The 25094-nt window shown below is 53.1% G+C and overlaps 1 protein-coding gene across 5 annotated transcripts; it reads right to left on the bottom strand.

Annotated features, from left to right (window-relative positions):
- LOC133349107 (mitochondrial enolase superfamily member 1-like) lies at positions 1-24633 on the bottom strand. Of its 5 annotated transcripts, none has more exons than XM_061562292.1 (16): positions 24020-24633; positions 21724-22666; positions 21055-21170; positions 20617-20703; positions 19609-19635; positions 18726-18798; positions 17896-17934; positions 16644-16726; positions 16410-16444; positions 15819-15906; positions 15500-15634; positions 15127-15168; positions 14451-14580; positions 13648-13747; positions 12531-12612; positions 1-1499 (listed from the first exon to the last, which is right to left on the bottom strand). In XM_061562292.1, exons 2-16 carry the CDS (start codon positions 21917-21919, stop codon positions 1365-1367), a joined length of 1368 nt encoding a protein of 455 aa, XP_061418276.1. In that variant the 5' UTR covers positions 21920-22666; positions 24020-24633; the 3' UTR covers positions 1-1364. The 5 variants fall into 5 exon arrangements, with proteins under 5 accessions (XP_061418276.1, XP_061418275.1, XP_061418277.1 ...); XM_061562291.1 differs by having other exon boundaries at positions 21724-21832; XM_061562293.1 differs by lacking the exon at positions 13648-13747 and having other exon boundaries at positions 21724-21832.
- Between the last annotated feature and the right edge of the window lie 461 nt (positions 24634-25094).

Here is a 25094-nt window from a genome sequence, read left to right as displayed (position 1 = left end):
AACAATCAATATATTTTAATCAAAACCAGGTCAGAGTGCAAAAATACATCTTTTTTCAAACGAGACCTAAACGAAAATTACCAACTCAAGCGAATGACCACAGGTTCCTGTCCAATTCGGTGGTATAGGCCACAAAGTGGCAGCTACTTGCCAGATAGTGACCGTCAATTCAGAACGGCATCCATCCATTAATCACCGGGTGCAGTGATTGTCACCGTCGGTGGAGTGGAGCGGAGCGGCGTTTTGCGCGCCTACTCTGCTCGATAAATGCCACGTCCGGGAGCCATTGTGGCGGCGTAATGAGAAAGTGCGGCCCCCACTCAGCGCATTTATTCAAGAGGAATCGCGTAAATTAATAAACCTTAGGAGGGGGACGTGGAACATTGCAACCCCAGCTACGGCTGGAAAATTGAATTATTCATCTTCTACAATTTATATTTTCATTGTTCTTCATGCGATCTAAAAATAATATCATCATTGCTTCCCAGGGCCAGAGTCCCCAAGGACAGCAGAACCCTCTCGTCTTGCCTAAACCTCATTCCCAACCCAGCGATCTGCTCTCCTCTCTATGCCTCGCGGTGGGCGGTATTCTCATGCCCCTCGGAAACGGCGTCAACTCAACGATGCTCTCCCATCACAAGCGGCTCTCCAGCACACCTCATCGCTCTAAGTTTAACTCTGACCAGTAGCATGGCTGCGATGCACAGGAATAAACTCGATAATGATTTGATGACAGTGATGATAATGACGAAGTTAGATCCTAGACTACTTCATAACGGGACCATCCTGCTCCCTGCACTCAACCCACCATAACTCGTCCTTCCCTCCTCAGTCTCTAGAACCTGGCAACTCTAACACAAACCACCCATGGTCGTTATACACAAAGTGAATTGGTCAGTCAATTCACAGAGGCCGAATAGCGGAGACAGAATTCCAAATACCGCAAACTGAATATTGTGAGCATAGATTAAATCATCATGATCGTCATCAGCAGCAAACATGATCTGTCCACGGCTAGATGAAGGTCTCCCCAAACGTCAGATACCAAATAAGACCACAGACCAAATATCAAAACTGGGATTGAAAACCAGAGACCGAATACCGGCTCCGAAGCAGACTCGTGCTGGGCTACCCAATGACACCGCTGATTAAATGGTTAGAATCACTGATCCATTTTTCCTGAACATTTTTGTGGGTTGCTGTCATATTGGAGCAGGCACATGATTAGAAGCCACAGCCATAGTGAGTGGTACACTGGGTGTGGAGTGCCGGTAGCAGAAATATTTGTTTGCAGAAGCGCCACACAGAAGGGGTAGTCGCTTCGGTTTGGCTCTGCGATGTTGGTGATGTCCGCGATGTCGTCTCTACGAGCCTCCCTCCGTCACCGCCACTGCCACCGCATGTTTCCCTGAGCTGGCGAGCTCCCGCCACACGCGTCCGCCCGGGAACTCAAAATCTTGAAGAGAGTCTTTCCGCATCTCCGTCGAGTAGCCTGGCTCCTGCAAACACGCGGACACACGCGGACACGCGCGGACACGCGCGGACACGCGCGGACACATGCGGACACACGCGGACACACGCACACAAATTGGATACACAGGCACAAGAACATGGAGATAGGCTGACACACGGACATATGGATACAGGGCTGTGATGAAACAGCAAACATGATCTATCTACTGATGCATAAAGGTCTCCCCAACAACAAGTGCGACACAGATACACGTGGACTAAGAGACACATGGGCGCATGGGCACAAAGACACACACTAATACAAGAGCGTACAGACAAATGGGCACACGAGCGCACACACACTGACGCACGAGCATGCGGTCGCACACAACGAACACACAGGCCGAGACATGCAGACCAACACACCCACACACCGCCGCACACACAGCCAACACACGTTTCACAAGCATTGTGTTCATTATCCCCCCCCGCCCCACCCGCCGTGCCCTCTCTGCGCACCTCTGAATAATAAATGACATTTTGTTTTACAAAAGCTCATCTCGCACCGCAACCTTAATTGGTTCCATTTGGACACCGACTGTCAGAGATCAGGTCATTAATTCAGCGCAGGACCCGGGATCAAAGGGCTGAGAGCGAGGCCGTCTAAAATAGCGCCGTCGCCTGCATCTCTCCACGCATCTCATTACGGCTTAAACAAGCGGAGAGCGTCTCCTCACACAGGAATTAAAATATAACTCGATATTTTCCAAGGCACTGGTGGATTGGAGTAGGTGGCACGTGGCTAGCAGCCACTGCCATAGCGAGGAAGCATGCTCTATTTGGTGTGCCAGTTGTGTAATTTCTGGGTCGGCTGATATTAAACCCTATGTAAACCCATGCTATCCATGGATGTGAATGGGAGTCTTAGTCTCTATGCATGTCTATGAATCTCGATATAAATCTATGGGCGTTTATAGGAGTCTTTGCATCTCAATGTAAGCGATTGGTGTCTATACGAGGCATTCAGTATCTACGTGAAACTATGTGTTTAATCTCTTGGTCAACATTTTCAGGTTGCTGGTCGACTGGCGTAGGTGTCATGTGATGAGTAGCCATGGCTAGAGCCATGAGAATGATTATCGTGACGAGGGTGGATCTCCGCCTCGGGGCTCCACAAGCCAGTGGGTACTTGAGCCAGCTCCAAGCCGGGATAAAGGAGGAGGGTCGGGCAAATGGGTGCTGATACTTCGGCCCATAACGAACAAATACAGAAGAATTCCTATGCAATGACAAACATAGGTCTGCGTTTTCAATTGCGCAACCAGGATTGGGTCACAAAATGTACTACCGGTAACCAGCACAACTAGCACAAGCTCAAAATAACAACAGAAGAAATCACAGTAGGGACATGGGATGTTAGAACGTTACATGCAACAGTTCAGTTAGAGTTACTTAAGAAAGAAATGGAAAGGTATAACATTTTAGTACTATCAGAATTGAGATGGACAGGTGCAGGGGAGATAGGCGGAGGTGAAGTAATTTGGTGCGGAGAAGAAAAGGAGCAGATTAGAGGAGTAGAATTCACAATAAGTGCCAGTGCAAAAGCAGCTCCATTAGGATACAAACCAGGAGACTGAAACATTATTGTTGCAAGATTCAAGGGACAACCTTTAAATATTTATGTTATCCAGGTGTATGTACCGTATATGTACCAACATCGGACAGCACAGAGGAGGCTCTTGAAGAGTTCCCTGATTAAATAGAGGACACCTTGAAGGAAGTATCCATAAAAGATATTAAAATAATTGTAGGAGACTGGAATGTGAAGATTGGAAAGGATAACTCCGAATGGGAGCATATTATGCGAAGGCATGGGTATGGAGAAAGAAATGTAAGAGCAGATAAATTACTAAAATTTGCTGCAAAATATGATATGTTGATTTGTAATACTAAGTTCCAACAAAAAGACTTTTAAAAATATAAATGCAAGACACCAGATTAAAAACATACAAATATGATAGACTTGGTAACGATTGACAGGCGATGGAGAGCATCAGTGAAACTGTGCAGGACATTTCAAGGAGCCGACATAGCATCTGACCATAGCTGAGTATTATGTAACTTACAATTGAAGTTAGAATGCATGCCCAGGACGCTTTATGAGCAGAATATCGAGGCACGTGACAATAAGGAAACAGGAAACTCGAAGAGGAAATAAGAAAAAGGATGATGGAGGCAGAAACAGAAAAAAGTATATTGACATGAAGGCAACCACCCTAAACAAGATAGTGGAGCAGACAGTAGAAGCAACAATACCCTGAGCAGAAACACCTAAAGAAATTTGATAACAGATAGAACCTTACAACTGGCACAGGAATGGAGAAAAGCAAGCCTAAAAATAAAATATTCAGAAGAGATGCAGAAAAAGTACAAAAAACCGTGCAATGAAGTAAGAAGATCAGCAAGAAGAGACAAGCAGGAATGGCTTGAAAAACGATGTAGTGACGTGGGACAGTACGCAGGAGAGTATAAAACCAGGGAGGTTGACAAACTTGTCAAGAGTACAAATAGAAGTGGCAACCAAGACAAGTAGCTATAATAGACAAGGATGGTAATATTTTAATGGACAAAGAATAATATAACAATAGATGGACAGAGTATTGTAGTGAATTATATAGGGAAACGGATCGGGACGAGGAAAATGATACAATCTTATACAAAGAGGTAGAGAATGCAAAACAATTTTCAAGAAAAATAAGAGCCCAGATATGGATGGATTAAGAGGGAAAATTATAAAAAAATATCTGGAGGAAAATAACTCATGAGCTATGCATGGCCATATGGAGATAATGAAAAATACCAGATGAATGGACAACATCTGTGATGGTTACGATACCTAAGAAAGGAGATTTGACAGACTGCAATAATAGGACCATAGCATTGATGAGTCACATGGGAACGGTGTTAATGATAGTGTAGAGGTGATACGCGCTGGGATTAGAGATCGTATGCCACCGCGTAATGATTGGCTGTGTAGGTGGTGACGTGCGCTGACGGTGGAGGATCAGGGGTCAGCGCGGGGTCGTGGGTTACGGGGTACTGATTGGCTGTGGACGGGTGACGTGCTGAGAGGGAGTGATCGGGTGGCAGCGCGGTGTGATTGGTGGAGGAGTGTTAACACGCGCTGGGGAAAACGGATCGTAGAGAGAGTGCGTCGTGATTGGTTCATTAAGGAGCGATGCTCACGTTGAAGTACGCATCAGCTCCGCCTCTCGTGAGCAGGGGCTATAAAAGGGGATGCACACAGGCGTGAGGGCAGTGTGTAACCAGCGAAGAATGAAGACGGGGATGAAGACCTAGGGCCCTGCGGTACCTAGTCCCGCTGTCCTAACGGGACCGGGACTCTGTGTAACCCAGAGGCGAGTGTAGTGTGTGTAGCCAGAGGCGTAAGGTCTACACGAGCCGAATGCAGTGTATTGTGTAGCCAGGGACATAGGGTCTACACGAGTCGAGTGTATTGTGTAGCCAGAGGCGTAGGGTCTACACGAGTGAAGGGTATCGTGTGTAGCCAGAGGCCTAGAGTTTACACGAGAGTAGTGGAGTGTGAAGTCGGAAGAAAGGAGACTACACGTTGTATTTTGATACGTAAAGATTTAATAAAAGTGTGTTCCCGTCAAGAAGTTCCTGCCGTCAATTCCCATACTTCAACTGGCGTCAGAAGTGAAACGGTCTTCCAAGCATGGATACAAGGAGGAACCGTCGGACCCACGGGATTGACCACGGGGACAACCTCGACGACGCGGGTCAACTGGCATCGGGGGGTGAGGAAGAGGAGTTGCCCACGGGGCAGGATCCGCCGACGGCGCCGGACGAGCCACGGGGGACTGACGCCGTGCTTCGCGAAGCGCACTCCCGTCTGGCGGAGCTGCTGCTCGCCGCCGCGTCCATCTTGGCGGAGATCAGCTCGTCGGGAGGAGCGGGAACGGCGGCCGACGTTCTGCAGGGTCGCCCTGCAGATTCCCGCCAAAACGATTTGGCGATGGCCGCCATTTCATCTGCACCGACTTTTGGCGGGAACGGCCATCACCACGTGGCAGGGGTTCTCCATGCGCGCCCGCTGACGTCACCGACGCGCGCGGCGGACCGCCATCACACACCCGCCGATGGGGCCGCCATCTTACACACCGGCGGGGCGGCAGAGAGGAAGCACGAGGAGGAGGACGACTTCATTTTTCAGCAGCGCCTTCCCACGTTGTCAGCCTTCAAGGCGGAAGGCGGGGATTGGAGCCAATTTCAGCGCAGATTTTTGGCGCATCAGGAGATGTCCGCTTGGTCCGACGCTACGGCACTGCGGGCACTGCCTGCCATGCTGGATGACAACGCGCTCGCGGCCTTCACGTCCGCACGCAGGTCGGACCGCTCCACGCTCAAAGATGCGCTGGCTCTCATGGCCAAGGTCTATGGTCCTCCCTCCGCGTGCCGCCATCATTTTTATGCAAGACGGAAGGCGGACACGGAGACCGTGCTCGCCTACCGCACGGCGTTGCTTGCTCTCGCCGACGCCGCGTTCCCTCGTATGGACGAGGAGGGCCAAGATGCCATGGTTTTGGAGCAGCTGCTCAAGTTGGCGCAGGACCTGGGGGTCCCCATCAACACGGCCGATGAGACCGATATTTCATCCTTACGGGTCGCCACAAGCATACAAGCGCACGAGGTCCTTCAACGTAAACAGGGAGTCGTCTGCAACGCTGCCGTGGCCTCAACTCCGGGCCCAGTTGTCACCGTGCCCCAAGTCGTCAGCCCACGAGAGGAGGCGTTCATCGCGGGACGACCGGGGGACTGGAGATCGGGGGGTCGTTCGCCTCTGCGAGCGGCCCGCAAGCTGGAGCAACCGAGATCTCCGACGACTGTCATCACCTGCTATAACTGCGGCCTCCGGGGCCACGTGGCCTCCGGTTGCCGCGCCCCACGTCAGCGCGCCATGGGACCTCGGCTGGACGACGACCAAGGCCCCAAGTCGTCCCTGCAAACCCCGGCAAGTCGCGGCACCTCACATGCTCGGCCCGCATACTCGGCACATATGGGTCGTCGCGTTGCGGCGGGGGAGAGCCGAGTAGAGTTCGGGGATTCGGTTCAGAGAGGGCGATTCGGCCGGGACCGGGGAGACATTAAATGGTCGGAGTTGGGGCACAGAATAGTGGCTGCCTCAGCGGGTTCATCCGTAGTTACCGGATCTATTGATGGGGTCGAGGTCAGGGTGTTAGTGGACACGGTGGCATCGGCGACTATTATATCGGATCTCATTTATAATATTCTCCCTGTACAATGTCGTCCGCTTCTTCCGGTGGATGTGCCATTTTACGCCGCTAACGGGGGATCGTTGGGCATTATCGGTCAGATTAGGGCATCCATTTGCATTGGTGATATCAAATTGTCGGGACCCGTTTTTGTTTCGTCCTCCCTGGCGGTCCCTTGTCTATTGGGCACTGATTTTTTGGCAAAAATGCCCATCAAAATTCTCATTGATCAGCGTTGCATTGAACTACCATCGGGTCGCCGTATTTCATTTTTGACGAGCCCTAATGAAATTCGGACGGCGTGCGCTACCATACAGGCGTTAGCGACACAGACCGTGCACGTGCCCCCGGGTTCACAAATGTTAATTCCCCTCCGGTTGCGGAAGCCATGGGTGAAGGAGGCCTCGGAACAGGGCATGCTTTTGGGTCCTTCTAATAGGGCTGTTGGAGGTCTCGATTTGTCGGTGGCTCACACTTTGGTGAGGGTTGACAGGGATCCGTTTGTGATGGTTTTAAACGCTGGGGCGCGGCCGGCCGTCATTCAGCAGGGCACCGTGCTAGCTCACGCGGCGCGGGTCCCTGCGGAGGAGAGGCTGGTTGCGCAGGCGGATCCGAGTCCCACGAAAAACGTTACATTGAAGGAGGACCTCGATTGGGTTGATTCGCTGTGCGCGGACTCTGACGATTTATCAGCGGTACAGTTGGGTGCGCTGCGCGGGTTGCTCATTGAATTTTCAGATGTCTTCAGTAAACATAAGTATGACATTGGGTGCACGGACCTGCTACGCCACCACATTGAAACGGGCGATGCGGCACCGGTCAGGCAAAATCCCTTCCGACTGAGTCCTGCTGAGAAGGAACATGTTCAGTCGGCAGTTAACGATATGCTAGAAGCCGACATTATTTCGCCTTCCTCCAGTCCTTGGGGAGCGCCTATTGTGCTCGTTAAAAAGCAGGACGGGTCCCTGCGATTTTGCGTCGATTTCCGTCGCCTGAATAAGATCTCTGTGGCCGACGCGTATCCGCTCCCCAGGATGGACGAGTCTCTCGACGCATTGTCTGGTGCGCGATACTTTTCGACTCTTGATTTATTATCCGGATTCTGGCAGTTGCCACTCGACGAAGAGTCTAAGCCTAAGACCGCATTTCGGACTCCAGGGGGCCTGTTTCAGTTTAACCGGTTACCCATGGGACTTCACTCCTCTCCGGCGACGTTTCAGCGTCTTATGGAATTGGTTTTGTCGGGCTTGCAGTGGGATACGTGCCTCATTTACCTTGACGATGTCATTGTTTTCGGTAAAACGTTTGAAGAACACCTCCAGCGATTGAGGGGGGTGTTCTTGCGAATGCGATCGGCTAAATTAAAGTTTAAACCGGCCAAATGCCACCTTTTTCGTAAATCCGTGAGGTACTTGGGTCACATTGTGGCCAACGTCCACGTCAGTGTCAGACGTACGCAGTTTCATCGGTTTTGCTTCGTATTATCGCCGATTCGTTGAGCACTTTGCCACCATTGCAAAACCCTTGCACGCTCTAACGGCGAAAGGAGTGAAGTTCCGATGGGGACCGGAGGAGGAGGCTGCATTCTGCTCCCTCCGGGACGCCTTGGTTAGGGCCCCACCCTTGCGCTATCCGGACTTCGCGAGTCCCTTCTTGCTAGACACGGACGCTAGCAACACGGGCATTGGGGGAGTGCTGTCCCAAGTCGTTGGAGGGGTCGAACGAGTGGTCGCCTATGGTAGCAGGGTGTTGTCGCCGGCAGAGCAGCGCTACTGCGTCACCCGTCGCGAACTGCTTGCCATTGTTTTTTTTGTACAACAATTCAGGCCATATCTCTATGGTCGTCATTTCACGGTCCGGACGGACCACGCGGCGCTCCAGTATTCATTGCGGGTCGCCCAGCCCTCGGGCCAATTGTCGCGGTGGTTGGAAGTCCTCCAGGACTATCAGTTCACGACTACGTACCGTAAAGGCTTGCGACACACAAATGCCGATGCCTTGTCGCGGTTGTTGCCTTGTCACAAATGTGCGTGCTTATCGGGATCGGCGCGCTGTAAACCGCCGGTTACGGAAGGTAGGGAGGCGTTGGTTGCGGCCGCGAGCACACCAATTGGGGATGGTCCCGCTACCCCTGGGGGTCAGGACTCGCTGCTCTCAATGTCATTGATTGAGTGGGGCCGTCTCCAAATGGCGGACAGCTCCCTGCTGGCATTGCGCCGCAAGACGGGGGGTTCCGAAGGTAACCACGACCGAACTGGCTCCTACGAGCTTAAGCAAGGCCTATTGATGAGATGGGACAGTTTGTCCCGGCGGCATGCGATTGTGGTGCCTGCTGCTGTGAGGGGGAAGGTTGTCTTGGCCGCACACGAACGCCTCTTGCATTTGGGAGTTAACAAAACGCTTGCCCTGCTTCAGCGTGACTATTATTGGCCGGGAATGGGGGGTGACGTGGTGAACATTCTGAAGGGTTGTGTTGAGTGCGCCAGACGGAAACCACCGCCTGTGCCAGCTAATCCACCGCTGCAATCCATCCAGGTCTCGCGCACTAACGAGCTCGTTGCACTCGACATTCTGAGGCCTTTTCCGGTCACGCCTAGGGGTAATAAGTACCTGTTGGTGGGGGTCGAATATTTTACCCGGTGGCCTATGGCGTGGCCACTCACCAACCAGTCGGCGGCGGCTGTGACGGACGCCTTTGTCCAGGGCTACGTCCTGGACAAGGGGGCTCCCGAACGCTTGCTGACTGACCAAGGGAAGAATTTTTCGAGTAAATTACTGCAAGAGGTGTGCGACCTGTTGGGTACCAAGAAGGTGCGTACCTCCCCGTACCACCCGCAGACGGACGGGATGGTGGAGAGGCTTAACAGGACATTGACTTCTATGTTGTGCCAGCAGGTGTGTGAGGCGCATGTTGATTGGGACCTGCAGGTCCCTGGGGTCCTCGCCGCGTATAGAATGGCCCCCCATGCAGCTACGGGATTTTCCCCGTTTTATCTGATGTACGGTCGGGAAGCCGACCCGCCCATGGAAACGCAGCTGGGTCTGTCCGCACCACGAGCAAATTCGAAATTGGCAGAGCATATTAAATTTAATATTCATAAGCTGACAGAGGCAAGGGAGGCCGCACGGCTTAATTCACGGGCTCGCCAAATTGCAAACGAGCGGTTGCGGGCACGGAAGGTGTCCGTGCACAATTGGGAACCAGGTGACAGGGCCTGGCTGCATTGCCCGCAGGCACCTTTGGCTACGTCGCCTAAATTGTTGAAGCCGTGGCGGGGACCCGTGGAGGTCGTGCGGGTTGCACGCCCCCAGTGCGTTCAGATAAAATGGGGAAAACGCCGTTGGTACGTCCACCCCTCCCGACTGAAACCGTTCTCGCCTCCGTATGGCCTCCCCTTGTGTCATGAGGGCCGAGCATGTGACGTGACCAGCGACCCTGAGGGGGAATTGTCTTTGCCTGCTCCTCACATGTCTCCGCCTGATCCGCTCCCAGGTGTCTCGGAACTGACAGCTGCCGACCACCGGCGGCCGGATCTTGAGCAGCCGGAGCCACCGGACGGTCGCCAACGTCCCGTCCCATACGACGGACCGGCCAGACGGACTCGCGCTAGGTCGCGCTACTTTGTGTGACCTGCCACGTGAGGAGTCGAGGCAGCCGGAGCGCCTCGGCACTGCGTTTAGTCACAGAGACACTTGGCGCGTTCGTTTTCCGGTGTTCGCTTTTATTGTGTTCGTTTTCCGGTGTTCGCTTTTATTGTGTTGTTCGTCGGGCTGTATATTGCTTCATATTTAAGTGTTGTGTTGTGTTGTTGTTGTTGCGTTATGGGGCACACTGAGAGGTGGAGTTTCTTTGTTACTGCATTGACGTTAGGTTGTGTTGTTGGTTAACAGCCGGGCCGGCTGCAAGCTATGTGGGAGGGGGTGATGTAGAGGTGATACGCGCTGGGATTAGAGATCGTATGCCACCGCGTAATGATTGGCTGTGTAGGTGGTGACGTGCGCTGACGGTGGAGGATCAGGGGTCAGCGCGGGGTCGTGGGTTACGGGGTACTGATTGGCTGTGGACGGGTGACGTGCTGAGAGGGAGTGATCGGGTGGCAGCGCGGTGTGATTGGTGGAGGAGTGTTAACACGCGCTGGGGAAAACGGATCGTAGAGAGAGTGCGTCGTGATTGGTTCATTAAGGAGCGATGCTCACGTTGAAGTACGCATCAGCTCCGCCTCTCGTGAGCAGGGGCTATAAAAGGGGATGCACACAGGCGTGAGGGCAGTGTGTAACCAGCGAAGAATGAAGACGGGGATGAAGACCTAGGGCCCTGCGGTACCTAGTCCCGCTGTCCTAACGGGACCGGGACTCTGTGTAACCCAGAGGCGAGTGTAGTGTGTGTAGCCAGAGGCGTAAGGTCTACACGAGCCGAATGCAGTGTATTGTGTAGCCAGGGACATAGGGTCTACACGAGTCGAGTGTATTGTGTAGCCAGAGGCGTAGGGTCTACACGAGTGAAGGGTATCGTGTGTAGCCAGAGGCCTAGAGTTTACACGAGAGTAGTGGAGTGTGAAGTCGGAAGAAAGGAGACTACACGTTGTATTTTGATACGTAAAGATTTAATAAAAGTGTGTTCCCGTCAAGAAGTTCCTGCCGTCAATTCCCATACTTCAATAGTACCTTTGAATAGGCTTAAACAGCAGATAGAAGAATATCTTGCTGATTAAAAGGCAGGTTTTTGGAGGGACACAAGCGCCGTACAGCTCTCTTTTATGTTAAAGCTGAGAGCACAGAGAGCAAGTAGAAAACATAGAACTCTATACAACTGATTTGTGGATTTTCAAAGTGTTGCAAGAAAGTGTTCATACACCGAATAATTCAGCAAAGAATGCAGGACTGAGGGTCAATGTGGAAACGACAAACACGATGGTGTTTGGAAGTGAGAATGATAGGAAACCGAAAGATAGAGCATGTACAAGAAAATGGTCTACTTGGGAAGCATGTCGACCTGGGACAATGACTCTACGAAGGACATAATAAGAGCAACGGTCGAGAAGGCAAAAGGAGTAACGGCAGGATTTAACAACATATACAGAAGCAGGCAAAATAGCTACAAAATCAAGCTGAGCATCCTAAAGAAATGCGTTTCCAGCACAGCTCTGCATGCCTGCGAAACTTAGACAATAAGAAAGACTGACAGGGACAAAATAGTTGCATTTGACATGGTACTGCTGTAGGACACTACATCTTAGTTGGACGCAGAGAGTGACAAACGTAGAAGTGAGAAAAGGCTGAACATAACAGAAGACTTGATGCAAGTGGCACTGAGAAGGACACGAAGCTTGTTTGGGCACATATGCAGGATGGAGAACAACAGGAAGATATAAACTGTAATGATAGGAATAATGGGGGGAGCTGGAAGAAGAGCAAGACCCTGTAGGGAATGGCTGGATAAATAAGAGATTGGTGCCAGAGAGATGCACATCGCCTCAGCATGTTGGCACAGGGTAGAGAGCAGTGGAAACAAGTGACACAAATTGCATTAGACACCTTCAGGCTTTCAGCCCAGATGATGATGATGAGTGTGGTGACAATGATAGCGATGATGATGAGAGCTATGATGATGATGATGAGAGCTATGACGATGATGATAGCTATGATGATGCTGATGAAAGCTATGATGATGATGAGAGCTATGATGATGATAGCTATGATGACACTGATGATAGCTATGATGATGATGATAGCTATGATGATGATAGCTATGATGACGCTGATGAGTGAGTGCTTCCTCACCATGGGGGGCATGTAGGCGGCCTTGTGGATGCGCACAGGAAACACAAAGTGCTCGTGCAGGTGATCCACGTACTCGCACACCCTGCGGGACACCACGGCACACCTATTAACACCACACACCACCGCATCCCACGGCACACCACCACACACCACCGCAAACCACCACACACCTATTAACACCACACACCACCGCATCCCACGGCACACCACCACACACCACCGCAAACCACCACACAACTATTAACACCCCACAGCACACCACCACTTAACACAACACCAGAGTGCGAAACCACACACCACCATACACAACCACACAACCACCGCAACACCACGGCATCAAGTACCAACAACCATTTACCAACGTGCCGCCAAACACAACCACAAAGAACAATCATACTCAAACCCCGCACACCCCAAACACACGCAATAAAAGTCACACCTGCCACACGCAAAAACAAAACTCGCACAACACAGATCCCCTGTATAGCCTCAATAGACTATTGGGGCAAGTGCTGCGAGCAAGCACCTATGAAAGCCATCACGTTAAACGAGGGGGTGGGTAGCCAGAACCATGCTCGACCGCCTTTGTCTCCCCAGTGGCAACATTTACACGTTTGCACCAGGTACTCATTTTAGGCCAAGTCGACCTAGAGGAAGCCTAGGACCGATTCAGATAATCATCACTGGCGTTGATTGCTGCAAGCGGAAACAGAACACAACCAGCACACACACGCACACTCGGTACACACAACACAACGGACACCCAACTCCACTGTCAAATGCACACACACACCAATAAACACAACCGCCAAACAATCAACACAACCGCCAAACAATCAACACAACCGGCCAGAGCCGGATGTGGGTGTTCCTGATCCCGGGTCACCAGGCAAGAACCATCGCTCCACTTCTCCTCCTCTTTAACATTCAGAGCAACGCAACGACACGAATAAACAATCTGACTTTTCTCACTAAATCCGTCACGTCAATGTTTGTCTGAGTCTGTCGAGAGTCGCGGGCCCGGGACACGCATCTCGATCGTCCCCCACCTGCCTCTTCCCTCCCCAAATCTGACCACGCTGCCATGCGACATGCGTGACGTTAAGCGTGATGTCACCTGTTCTCCAGCGACGTGGACACGGAGAGGAAGTCGAACATGCTGATGTGCTGCGCAAGCTCACACAGCCCCACGCCTCCCGCATGCGGACACACGGGCACTGCAAAGACATAGATCCCCCGTATAGCTTTTACGTGCCTGTTGGGAAAAGTGCTGTTAGCGAGCAGCTATGCAGGCCGACACATAAGGGGTGGCCGTCTTTGTATCCCCAATGCTGATATTTAGACACCGTTATAGGTTCTCATTTAAGGCTCAGTCAATCTAGGGGAAGCCCAACACTGGTTCAGATACCTGTCACGAGTGTTGGCCGGGAATTGAGCGATAACCTAACTTGGGTCCAAGGGTTCATAACGCAGTGCGCCAATCACTACACTACCGCTCCCTACATGGGAACTCCACACACACAATGTAAGTACTCATTCACAGGTGCATACACACATGGACGCACACACACACGCACATAAACATTCACATAAAGACACAAACACGCATGCACACACAATTCATTAACACACGAGCGTAGGCACACACAGAAGTCAGGCCCACAACCCATCACAACTCGGCTAGGCCACAGCTCTGATTAGCACGGTTGGCTACATACGGTGCGAAAGTTCAACAACATGCATAAATACACGTGGTGTGCTCAAAGTTGATGCCGTCCATACACAGGGCCACCCATAGCCACCATCAATTCCTGTCCCATTGCCCCCGAGCTTCTGGACCTGTGCTCCCCCGTGCCCACCAATGGCTGCGTCTGGCCTCCACGGCTACCCCTGGCCACCCCCGACCACCCCCGGCCGCACCTTGGAACTTGCGGGCCATGAGCAGCACGGCGAGGATCTCCGGAATGCCGCCCAGGCGACACGTATCCACCTGGCAGAACTGTAGCGCCTTCGCCTGCAGAAGCTGCTTGAAGACGACGCGGTTCTGGCACTGGGGGCGCAGGTCACGCCACCGCGACGGTGCCGCTCATTAGATCGATGCCAGCTGGCTCCGTTGTGACTGTTTGAACGTCCGTGTGTCCGTTGGGGGGGCGAGTGGGTTAGCTTGCTCAGTCGTTCGTCGTTAGGGAGTTGGTTGGGTCAGTTGCTCACTCATTCGGTGGTTGGTTGGTGTTGTGATTGTAAACAGCGCGGGCGTGTTGTACAGTTAATTAAAAAACCCAAGTGAAATCGACGCTGATAAACCAATTAACACCGATACTAAAATTAAATGAGCCATGAGGAAATTAAATAACAAAAATAAACCAAACATAATTGGCCATAAACTATCACGACTGCAACTCAGACACCTCACACCAGGGACACAACAGAGCAACACAACGCACACCCACGCCCGAGCCCACCCATCAGCATTTGTACTCCCTGCATGTAACCATTTCCCTACGAAATCAACAAACTTCGCAGTAGAAAAAGGAATATTAAAAAAATCGGCCAAAATCATTGAATTCAAACCTCAGCACCGGTATCAGGAACTCACCTGCTCACCCGTCGCCACACCAATCCCCAGCGCAGACAGCGCCTGAGACAGCGGGAGACAGCGGGAGACAGCGGGAGACAGCGTCACACCAAGACAGCCAAGGAGCCCCCCGGCTACAGCGTCTCCTCGCCAAGAGACGTGGTGTTTAAGGTGAGAGAGATGCGTGACTTTGCTATACACTCCCCCCACCCCCCGCACCACCCAGTTGTAGAATGGTGGTGCCGCCTACAGCTCCATCTGTCACGTTACTCCGCGTGTCACATGACCCCATTTAATAACGTGTCCCCGTGTACCGAAGAGTAATTCCTGTAGTCACGAAAGCTTCAAATCAAGTTTGTGTTCCCACATGTCACGTGACCCCGCGGGGTGGCACCTGCGAGATGTGTTTGTGACCCAGCACGTCGTCGGGAGATGTGGGCTCCTCGATCCAGAGGGGCCGGAACCTCGCGAGCTTCTGCATCCACTCCACGGCCTCCAGCACGTCCCAGCGCTGGTTCGCGTCCAGCATCTATGCCCCCCCCAAAACCAAAATGCATTTTAAGTGGAGGGCACTGGGTGATCATCACCACTTGGCCAGCATGGAGATATTGGGACAGCGCGGGAGGGCAGTGCGTGGGTAGTGCGCGGGCAGCGTGTGGACGGCGTGTGGCTCGTGTGTGGGTAGTGCGTGGGCTGCTGCATGCCACTCGTACCAGGGTACGGTCGGGCCCAATGACGTCACGGATGATGCGGCAACGCCGCTCGTCGTCCTCCAACGAGCTCCCCACCTTCACCTTGAACCTGCGCCAGCGCTCGGCAAACACGGAGCGCGGCGCGATCAGCGTAAACACGACCCCCGCGCCGCCTCTCATGCAAATCAGCGTCGAGCCGCGCGCTAGCAAAACAACTCCTCAGATAATCGCGCTAATTGTGTTTGCGCTCGGCACAACGCAGGTAATCAACGGCATTAATGAGGAGGAGGCAGCGTGCGTGGCATCCACGTGCTCACGGGCAGGGATTTCGTTGCAGTCGCACGCACGTCTGCGCTCGATAGCCTCTGCTCGTCGGACTGCCTGTCGGCCTATGCTGACTTGGGTTGTTCGCATCCCACGGGGGCCAGGTGGTAGGCAGCAGAGAACAGTGCACAAAATCCATCGTTGTACTGCTCTTCTATGCTCCCGCGTCTATACTTACTCCTCACCACTCACCCCTCAATCCTGACCCCTCAATCCTCACTGCTCACTCCTCTCCCCTCACTGCTCGCCATTCACTACCAACCCCTCATCCGCAAACCGTTGTCTCACCTTGTCCAGCCATCCTGCAGGGCCTCGGTGCACCGCTGGGAAAAGGGTGGGGAGAAGTGTGAGACAGTGGGAGATGGGAGGGGAAGTCAAGGAGTGACAGAGGTACACACGTGACCATCGTCAGGATCCTTACAGGACAAGCGTTCCATTACAGGTGTGAGGTTCAGGTGACACAGGTGTGAGGTCCAGGTGACACAGGTGAGTGAACGAGGCACAGGTGAATTGGGGCCGCACCTGTCTGAGTTCGGCGTCTGGGTAGCCAAGCCACGCACAGGACGTGGTGTATGCCGGGAATCCTGATTCCATCAGCTGGCTTTCTGGAGGTCACAGTGAGATGGGGTGAGGGGACGGGGGGGGGGGGGGGGAGAAGTAGGGAGGATAAAGACGCTCAGAGGTGGTGTGTTGAACTTCTTTCGCACCGTACGTAGCCAACCGTGCTAATAGGAAGTGCGGGAGGATAACAAAGTAAACACAAAAAGCGGTTCTAAAGATAGAGTTTTCAATTTAGATTAAAATGCAAATTGTTCCAGTGGCTTCATAATTAATTATTCTCCATCCGCCCACCTGAGTGCAATTTACACCAAGTACAGTGCAGACCGCTCACCACCGCAAGTCGCTCGGTCTTGCGGACGGAGATTAATTTTGCGCTGGGTTGCGACCTTTCCCCTACGGCTTTCAATTAAAATGGCACGCAACAGGCGTCTCAGCAGGCGCATGGGATGGAGTCGGAGCCAGAACCAGATTCCCATCCTCCACACGGACGCAGGGCACCCCCCGTTAGTGCCCCACGGGGGCTGCATGGTGGGCAGCAAAGAGGGCAGCCCAACAAAATCCACGATTGTATTGCTGTGTTCCCGCATCTATGCTCACCCCTCACCGCTCCAGGTCACTCATGCTAATGAGACTCTATCCTGGTCTCCAGTTCCCACCAGGTTCAACAAAATCAACTTGAGCTCTGCCGGAGCAGCTGAATCGGGACAGTGAGGGCCCCGTGGGCTATATCAGGTGTGAGGAACCTTTCTTTTTACCACCGAGCGGAGAATACGAGTTTAAAATAAGTCCGGCGAGCAAACACACGTTAACGCACACTTAGCATTACCCAGCGATAACGCAAAAAACACACACGAGGGTGTGCATTTACCGCATTCATGGGATGCCTGCTCACCACTCCAACACATTCATGATGGATACTCGCAGTACAGCAAGTAGGCGTCGCACCGGCGTGTACGGTGATCAAGTGTTCTCTCCTCCACAGAGTCGGGTTTCTCCAGACTCTACAGTTATCCCTCTCAAATCCACCACAAACTCCCGTAGGGAATCGGACAAACGTCCAAACAGGACACGTGCGGGACAAGAACTTCTGGCTTCCTGAGTTTACTAAAGAGATGAAGCTGTAGAAAGGTGTCCGTGGGGGGTGTGAAACTCCCAATGAGAATATAAAGGGGGGGGGGGTGTGAGGGGAAGGGAGGGGGCCTTGCACACTCACCCCGCGCCTCCCTGCCGACACTTCCCTTGCGCAGGATTTCTGTAAAACACCAGAGAGCTTGTTTCAGAAAGGAGAGAGATTTATTTTCATCCAAATAAGATTCTACTCTTGCTGCTGATGACACTGTAAGAATGCATATTAATTTGGGATTAGCTTGCACCACCAAGTGTTAGTGAACAGCCCGTGCTAGGAATATGTCACAATTGCAAACATTTTCTCCAATTTTACGCCAATTGTGTTATTAACGAAAACAGACTAGGAACCCATGTGGAGCCCTCACACAGCAGTACACCACCCCGTGTAAGGGAAAGGTTCACAGACGTTCCTACCACAGAACTACTTCTGAAATACTTGGAGGTAACATTTCCCCACCCACACTGCTGCAGACAATAGCATCCATCGCATGACACTCCGATATTTTTCATTCTCAGAGGTGGAATTTATCCCCAAATTAATAAAAAAAAACAAATGTGTTACGATGGTTTCTTGTGCTGTCATTGGCGATTGGTTTGAGAGCATCAATTCAATCAACTTGACAACCCAGCTCAGTCAAGAATGGCTGGATCCCAGATACAAACCTCAGCATCTCACTGGCGCGAGCTCAGTTCTCGGACATGCCAATGACGAACCCTATGAGCCGAGATGGTCCATTTAGCGCTGGACTTTGTCTCCACGTTTTGGGAAATCCCACTGACTAATAGCATCACGATGTTATACTAAAGTTGTGTTCGTGTTGGATCATCTTCATGAAAGTTATCCACCATCTGGTATGGACGGATGGACAGGCTGACAGAGCTAACGCATTAAAGCTTTTAAGCGGGGCGCGTCACCTAGCGCCTCGGCGCGTGTCAGCGCGTCCGTGATGTAGCTAAAGTCGATGCAGGACACCAGCTGTTCGGGCTCCTGGGGGGCACGGAAGGTGATGGGGGGGGGCAGGGGAAAAACAAGGATAAATCTTTCACTGAATATTCTAAATGTTTGTAGTCGAAGGCACATGATTCGCAGCCACAGCCAGAGGTGTACTGGAGGTGGTGTGCCGGATGCAGAGAGAGACGAACCCCCTGCCACTCGATCACCCCCACCACCGCCCCGCCACTCAATTAACCCTCCCAGCTGGGGGCTGCCGTCCAATTCATTTTTGTTTGATTTTATCACAACCTCTTTTGTGCCGACCCCCAATTTCCTGTTTGTTTAGCCTCATCCATACAATTAGCATACGTTTAACATGTTAATTTTAAGTACCTTCTACGCATTTTCCCATGAATATGCTAAATTCCTCTTGATATGCACATTCTTTTGTTAAGGCTCTCTTCTTCTTCCACCTCCAACTCAGCTTATACATAAGCTCCTAGCTTGGCAGTGTCTCATTCTTCACCTGAAGACGGCTGCTTGCGTTGTAGCCGAAACGTCGTGAGAATTATTTGATTTTATTATGTTTTATTTTTATTATTTTATTACTTCCCTTCTACGTGACTTTACCGAAAGAACCAAGAAGATGAATCCCTGCAGTCACGAAAGCTTTAAATCGAAATTTAACATATCATTTGCGAACATCGCCGGTTCTTGAAAGTCACGTACGGGATTTGATGCGTGTATCGCGATCATAAAACTGTCTTTCTAACAATGCACTAAAGCATCACTGCTTTCCCAGAACAGATTTTTGACATTATTTTATTTTGGCTGTGGTGGGAGGGGGCAGGGCCCCCCACTTACCATGTCACTCAGCAGCTTCCACAGCGGCTGCAAGAGGGGGGAGGGGACAGAGGCAGTCAGCCAGGCGCGACACCACAGCTCCAACTCCCCCAGGTCCCTCTTGGGGAGCTAAAGCACTCACCCATCAGCAGCTGGCCATTGTAACACCGTCAAACATTAACGCACGATTGCCCAAGAGCGGATTATACCCCCCCCAAGAGAGGCTATGGGGGATGGAGCGCGTGACTTGTCATTCAACAACAACAACCGCCGTTCACTCTGAAGTCACCATGACGCTTTGTGCCATGCTAGGTGAACTGTGAGGCCACATGAAGTGTCAAAGACCCGCTGGCAGGAGGTCATGGAACAGACCCAGGTGCCATGGGTTGACCGACTGAGATGACTGGCAGATGCACCAACTGTACTCCGCTCGTTGTTGTGAGCATCGTTCCTCTAACCTCCATTGTTGCTGGAAGGCAACTGCCTCCAACTCCCCAGCAGCCTCCTTTATAAACCTCCTCCACAGAGGTCTATCTTACACTGCTGGCACCAGTCATTAGAACATCAGATTAGCTGCACATCCTTCTGTACCACATCAGTCCATCTATTCTCTAGCCCGTGCCGCGCCCATTCAGCCCGATCTATCCAGCCGAATAGAAGCTGCTTGAGCATGCGGTGGTTGGGCATGTGGGCTACATGACCCAAACACACACAGACAAAGATCCCCCCCCCCCCCCCCCGTACAGCCTACACAGACTGTTGAAGCCGGTTCGGCGCATGATGGGGTGCAACCCGGAATCACCAGCATGCATCACCTGTGCTACCTCTACCACTCACCCATCGAGCAAAACCTGTGCAACATTCCCCACCTGTACCACTCACCCCACCTGTGTCACTCAACTCACCTATGCCGCTCATCCCACCTGTACCACACACCCCAAGAGCATCACTCACCCCACCACCTCCTCCAGCACACGTGCACCACCCACACCCATCTCGCTGTGGCCCCGTGGCCGCCCCCGGTCCTACCTTGCCCTCGAGCCGGGCCCACAGGTCCCAGAGCGCGTTGAGCACGGCCGCCATCGCCAGGTGGATGACGCCTTTCTCCGGGCCCACCTGATCGCGCCCATTTGTACACACACGTACACACACGTACACACAGTCGAACAGAGATACGTGCACACACAGATGCACACATATACACGACACACGCACGGACAGACACCTTCATCGATTGCCCTAGATATACACGTTCTCCCATTTTCCGGCTGTATCCTTCTTCGATAAGTTCTTCAGTCACATTCTGGAATTAATTTCACGTTATCGGCAAGTATCAGAAAATGTATACTTTGATCTCTCCTCTTCTCTTGGTCCCGTGTAATCTCACCCCAACAGACCCCCTCAAGCCCCCCCTCCCCCTCACCTTTCCCGTGTCCCCTCAGCTCCCTCACCTCCCTCCCTGCTCACCCAGCGCAGCTGCCCGTCGTTGGCGAGGCGATGGTAGAAGGAGCCAAAGTCTTCGAAGATTCGCTCAAGTTGCTCGCCCACGACGAGGTCTGATATGGCATGCACGGCGCACACGACTGCCATGCACGCATACAAAGACAAAGATCACCCGTACAGCCTTCATGAATTGTTTGGGAAAGTGCTGTTAGTGAGGACCTATGAAGGCCGGCATGGCACACAAGGGGTGGGTGGCAAGCTGCCCAGCCGACTTCTTTTGTCTCCCACGTGGCAATGTTTACACAATCGCTCTAGGTACTCATTTGAGGCCGAGTTAACCTAGGGGAGGCCCAGGACCGGTTCGGATAATCACCACCGGCGTTGGTGACCATGAGCGGAAATAGAGCCCGGGTCACTGGGCTCGTACGGCAGTGTGCTAACCCCTAACATACAGGCCCCCACAGAGGCACGCAAATACACTTATGTATGTTGAACTTCTTTCACGCCGTACGTAGCCAACCGTGTTTATCGGAAGTGCGGGGGAAGGACAACAAACTAAACACAAAAAGCAGTTCTGCATGTAAACCATGTGCATGTCAAGCAAGCCTCAGGTGTGCCTGTGTCTGGGCCCAGTGTGGCCCCCCTAGGTTTGGTGTTGGTGGCGTGCCCCCCCCCCCCACCCTATTCCCGTACCGATCTCGTTGCCCCTGCCCAGGGTGAAGGTGAGGCCAAACCCGGAGAGGCCTCCGCATGCGTCCGTGCGGACCTCCACGTAAGCAGCCGAATAGTCGGGGTCACGGTGCTGCACACACAGAGACAAAGCTCCTCCGTGTAGCCGATTCAGAGCAGTGCAGTGCATCCAGCATGCACCTATGAGTGCATCCAGCATGCACCTATGAGTGCATCCAGCATGCACTTATGAGTGCATCCAGCATGCACTTATGAGTGCATCCAGCATGCACCTATGAGGCCGTCACGGCGCACGAGAGGGTGGTGTGGCTAGCATCACCGCGTTTGTCTCCATAGTGCTGATGTATTTATTAAAGGCCGAGTCAGATAATTGTCACTAACATACCAGTCCCCACATACAACACGCAAATACACTTACAAGCACGTATGTATAAACTGGCCACACATCTCAAATACTCATTGCAGCAATGTTTGTGAACATTACGCGCAGTTATCACCACACTGTAACTTCGCACTGCAAAACCTTTTACTTGTCTTTACATCCTCAGCAGAAAACATCAATGTGTCACTGAACTTTTCATGTGCATTTGCGCAAGGGCGCCACCATATTTGATCGCATGATAACATCCACCACCTCGAGCCAAAATCTGGAGAGATCATGTCTCCGAAATCTCAATGAAGTTAACGTAACGATGCTAATCATAATGAACAGCCGACTACTTAGATGAAGAAGGCCCATCCCAGGCCGGGCCTGTGGCGTTACTCGCTGAGAAAAGGGCGTCCCAGGAGCGATGCTAAGAACGCTACAGCCATTGCCGGGAATCCAACTCGGGCGACAAGGTTGATGGTATTCATATTCTTGGTTGATGGTAATCATATTCTTGGTTGATGGTATGGTGCGCGATCACTGTGCCACTGCTCCCACCCAGGTCTCCGAGTGAAACGCCTTGCAAAAGCACACACGCAAACAAGCATCCACCGTTATCCACAATCCAGGTGTATACAAACCAATGCCCACGCTGCACACATATTCTGCTACGTGTACATGCCATTCGTGAAACCACTGCTGGATGAGGGCTTCTCCACGCCGTGATAGGTCGTGTGGGTTATTTGACCATACTTCACCATGCTGGTTAGTGCCGGTTGGTGAAGACGAGCAGCATGGTGTGGAAACATATCGTCGCATGCAATGCAGAAGGGCTATTGTCCCAAACGGTGCCAATTGTTTTCTTTTAAGACCACAATGTTATGATTGTATTGCATCTGTGTGCCACTGCCAACACAGCAGCAGTAGCAGCAGGAGCGGCAGCGTGTAATATAATACATATGAAGTATTTTCTGCACTGCTCTCAGCTGCACACACACACAGTTAACAGACTCTATCTACTGCACACTGAATTCACACTCACTCCATCTAAACCAACGATGGGGGAAGTTCCCTTACCGTCACCTAAACATGACTTACACCCACATTGTCACGCACCTTGGCGTGATGCAATGCAAATACAAGAATCGCGCGAAAACGAGGTCTCGACTTTCTTGAGCTCGCAACAACAACGACGACGGCGGCGAGCGGCGGCTGCGTGGCCCTGCAGACAGCGGCGCCCTCGAGCACCCGACTCGTGCCGCTAGAACGCACGCGGGGGTCGTGGTGTCACCAAGTGGGGGGGGGGGGGGTCGTGGTGTCACCAAGTGGGGGGGGGGGGGGGTCGTGGTGTCACCAAGTGGGGGGGGGGGGTCGTGGTGTCACCAAGTGGGGGGGGGGGGGTCGTGGTGTCACCAAGTGGGGGGGGGGGGGTCGTGGTGTCACCAAGTGGGGGGGGGGGGGGTCGTGATGTCACCAAGTGGGGGGGGGGGTCGTGATGTCACCAAGTGGGGGGGGGGGGGGGTCGTGGTGTCACCAAGTGGGGGGGGGGGTCGTGATGTCACCAAGTGGGGGGGGGGGTCGTGGTGTCACCAAGTGGGGGGGGGGGGGGGGTCGTGGTGTCACCAAGTGGGGGGGGGGGGGTCGTGGTGTCACCAAGTGGGGGGGGGGGGTCGTGATGTCACCAAGTGGGGGGGGGAGGTCGTGATGTCACCAAGTGGGGGGGGGGGTTGTGGTGTCACCAAGTGGGGGGGGGGGGGTCGTGGTGTCACCAAGTGGGGGGGGGGGGTCGTGATGTCACCAAGTGGGGGGGGGGGTCGTGATGTCACCAAGTGGGGGGGGGGGGTTGTGGTGTCACCAAGTGGGGGGGGGGGGGTCGTGGTGTCACCAAGACGCGGGGTTTGTGGTTTGTGGTGTCACGTGTCTCTCACGTACCATGGCGTCAGAGCCGTGCTGCTCCAGGGACGTGGGGAACCTCACGTCTCGCACAGTGATCCCCGTCACCCGGCCCTGGGGTCCCATCGCCAATCGGGGGGGTGCAGGGGTCCCAGGAGAGGTCCCAGGAGGTACCAGGAGGGGTCCCGGCAAGTCGAGAACAACGGTCCCAGGGGTCCCAGGAGCAGGCAGGGTTCTGGGGACAGGGGTCCCAGGAGCAGGGGGCACAGCGACAGCGACCCTCAGCCCCCCCTCTCTCTGCTGCTGCTGCTGCCCTGAGCGATGCCGAGCACACGGAGGCAGCGCGGGCGGCTACGAAGGGAGGGGTTCGTGGGGGTCAGAGGGAGGAGACGGGGTCGGGGGTCCCGTATCAGATCCGGGCCGAGCGCGAAGCCTGCGGCTTGAAGCGGAACTCACGGAGACACAAACACGGGGAGACAGACACGGGGGACACTGAGACACGGGGAGACAGACACGAAGAGACAGACACGGGGAGACAGACACGGGGGGCGCTGAGAGCTACTGAGACACGGGGATACGCCGAGACGCGGGCTCTCTCTGTGTGTGTTTGTGTTCTCTCCCCTGCTGCACCACAATGGGGTTCCTCCGGTTTCCGCCCAATGCAACTGGTGTGGGGCAAGCATCACCCCCCCCCCCCCCCCCCCGTGTGTTGAGAATGTAGCAACATCGCCGCCTAGCGGCAGCAGCAGCTACAACAGCAGCTACAGCAGCAGCTACTACAGTAGCAGCAGCAGCTGCTGCAGTAGCAGCTGCAGCAGCAGCTACAGCAGCAGCTGCTACAGTAGCAGCTACAGCAGCTACTACAGTAGCAGCTACAGCAGCAGCTACAGCAGCAGCTACTACAGTAGCAGCTACTGCAGCAGCTACTACAGTAGCAGCTGCAGCAGCAGCTACAGCAGCAGCTACTACAGTAGCAGCTACTGCAGCAGCTACTACAGTAGCAGCTGCAGCAGCAGCTACTGCAGCAGCTACTACAGTAGCAGCTGCAGCAGCAGCTACAGCAGCAGCTACTACAGTAGCAGCTACAGCAGCTGCTGCTGCATCGCCGCCTAGC

This window comes from Lethenteron reissneri, chromosome 29 (genome assembly GCF_015708825.2).
Source record: "Lethenteron reissneri isolate LAM-NWPU_2019-01 chromosome 29, ASM1570882v1, whole genome shotgun sequence".
Classification (NCBI taxonomy): domain Eukaryota; kingdom Metazoa; phylum Chordata; class Hyperoartia; order Petromyzontiformes; family Petromyzontidae; genus Lethenteron; species Lethenteron reissneri.
The sequence above is the reverse complement of the archived record's forward strand: the minus strand, read 5'-3'. Positions and strand labels throughout refer to the sequence as shown.

Excerpts from the sequence above, each read along its gene's own strand:
- LOC133349107 (XM_061562292.1), bottom strand. The coding sequence starts at position 21,919 with ATGCTGGATGCACTCATAGGTGCATGCTGGATGCACTGCACTGCTCTG. Across the intron at positions 21,171-21,723 it reads GGGCAGGGGCAACGAGATCG|TCGTGTGCGCCGTGCATGCC; the intron begins GTACGGGAATAG and ends CGTGCATGGCAG. Across the intron at positions 18,799-19,608 it reads GGAAGCTGCTGAGTGACATG|GAGCCCGAACAGCTGGTGTC; the intron begins GTAAGTGGGGGG and ends CGTGCCCCCCAG.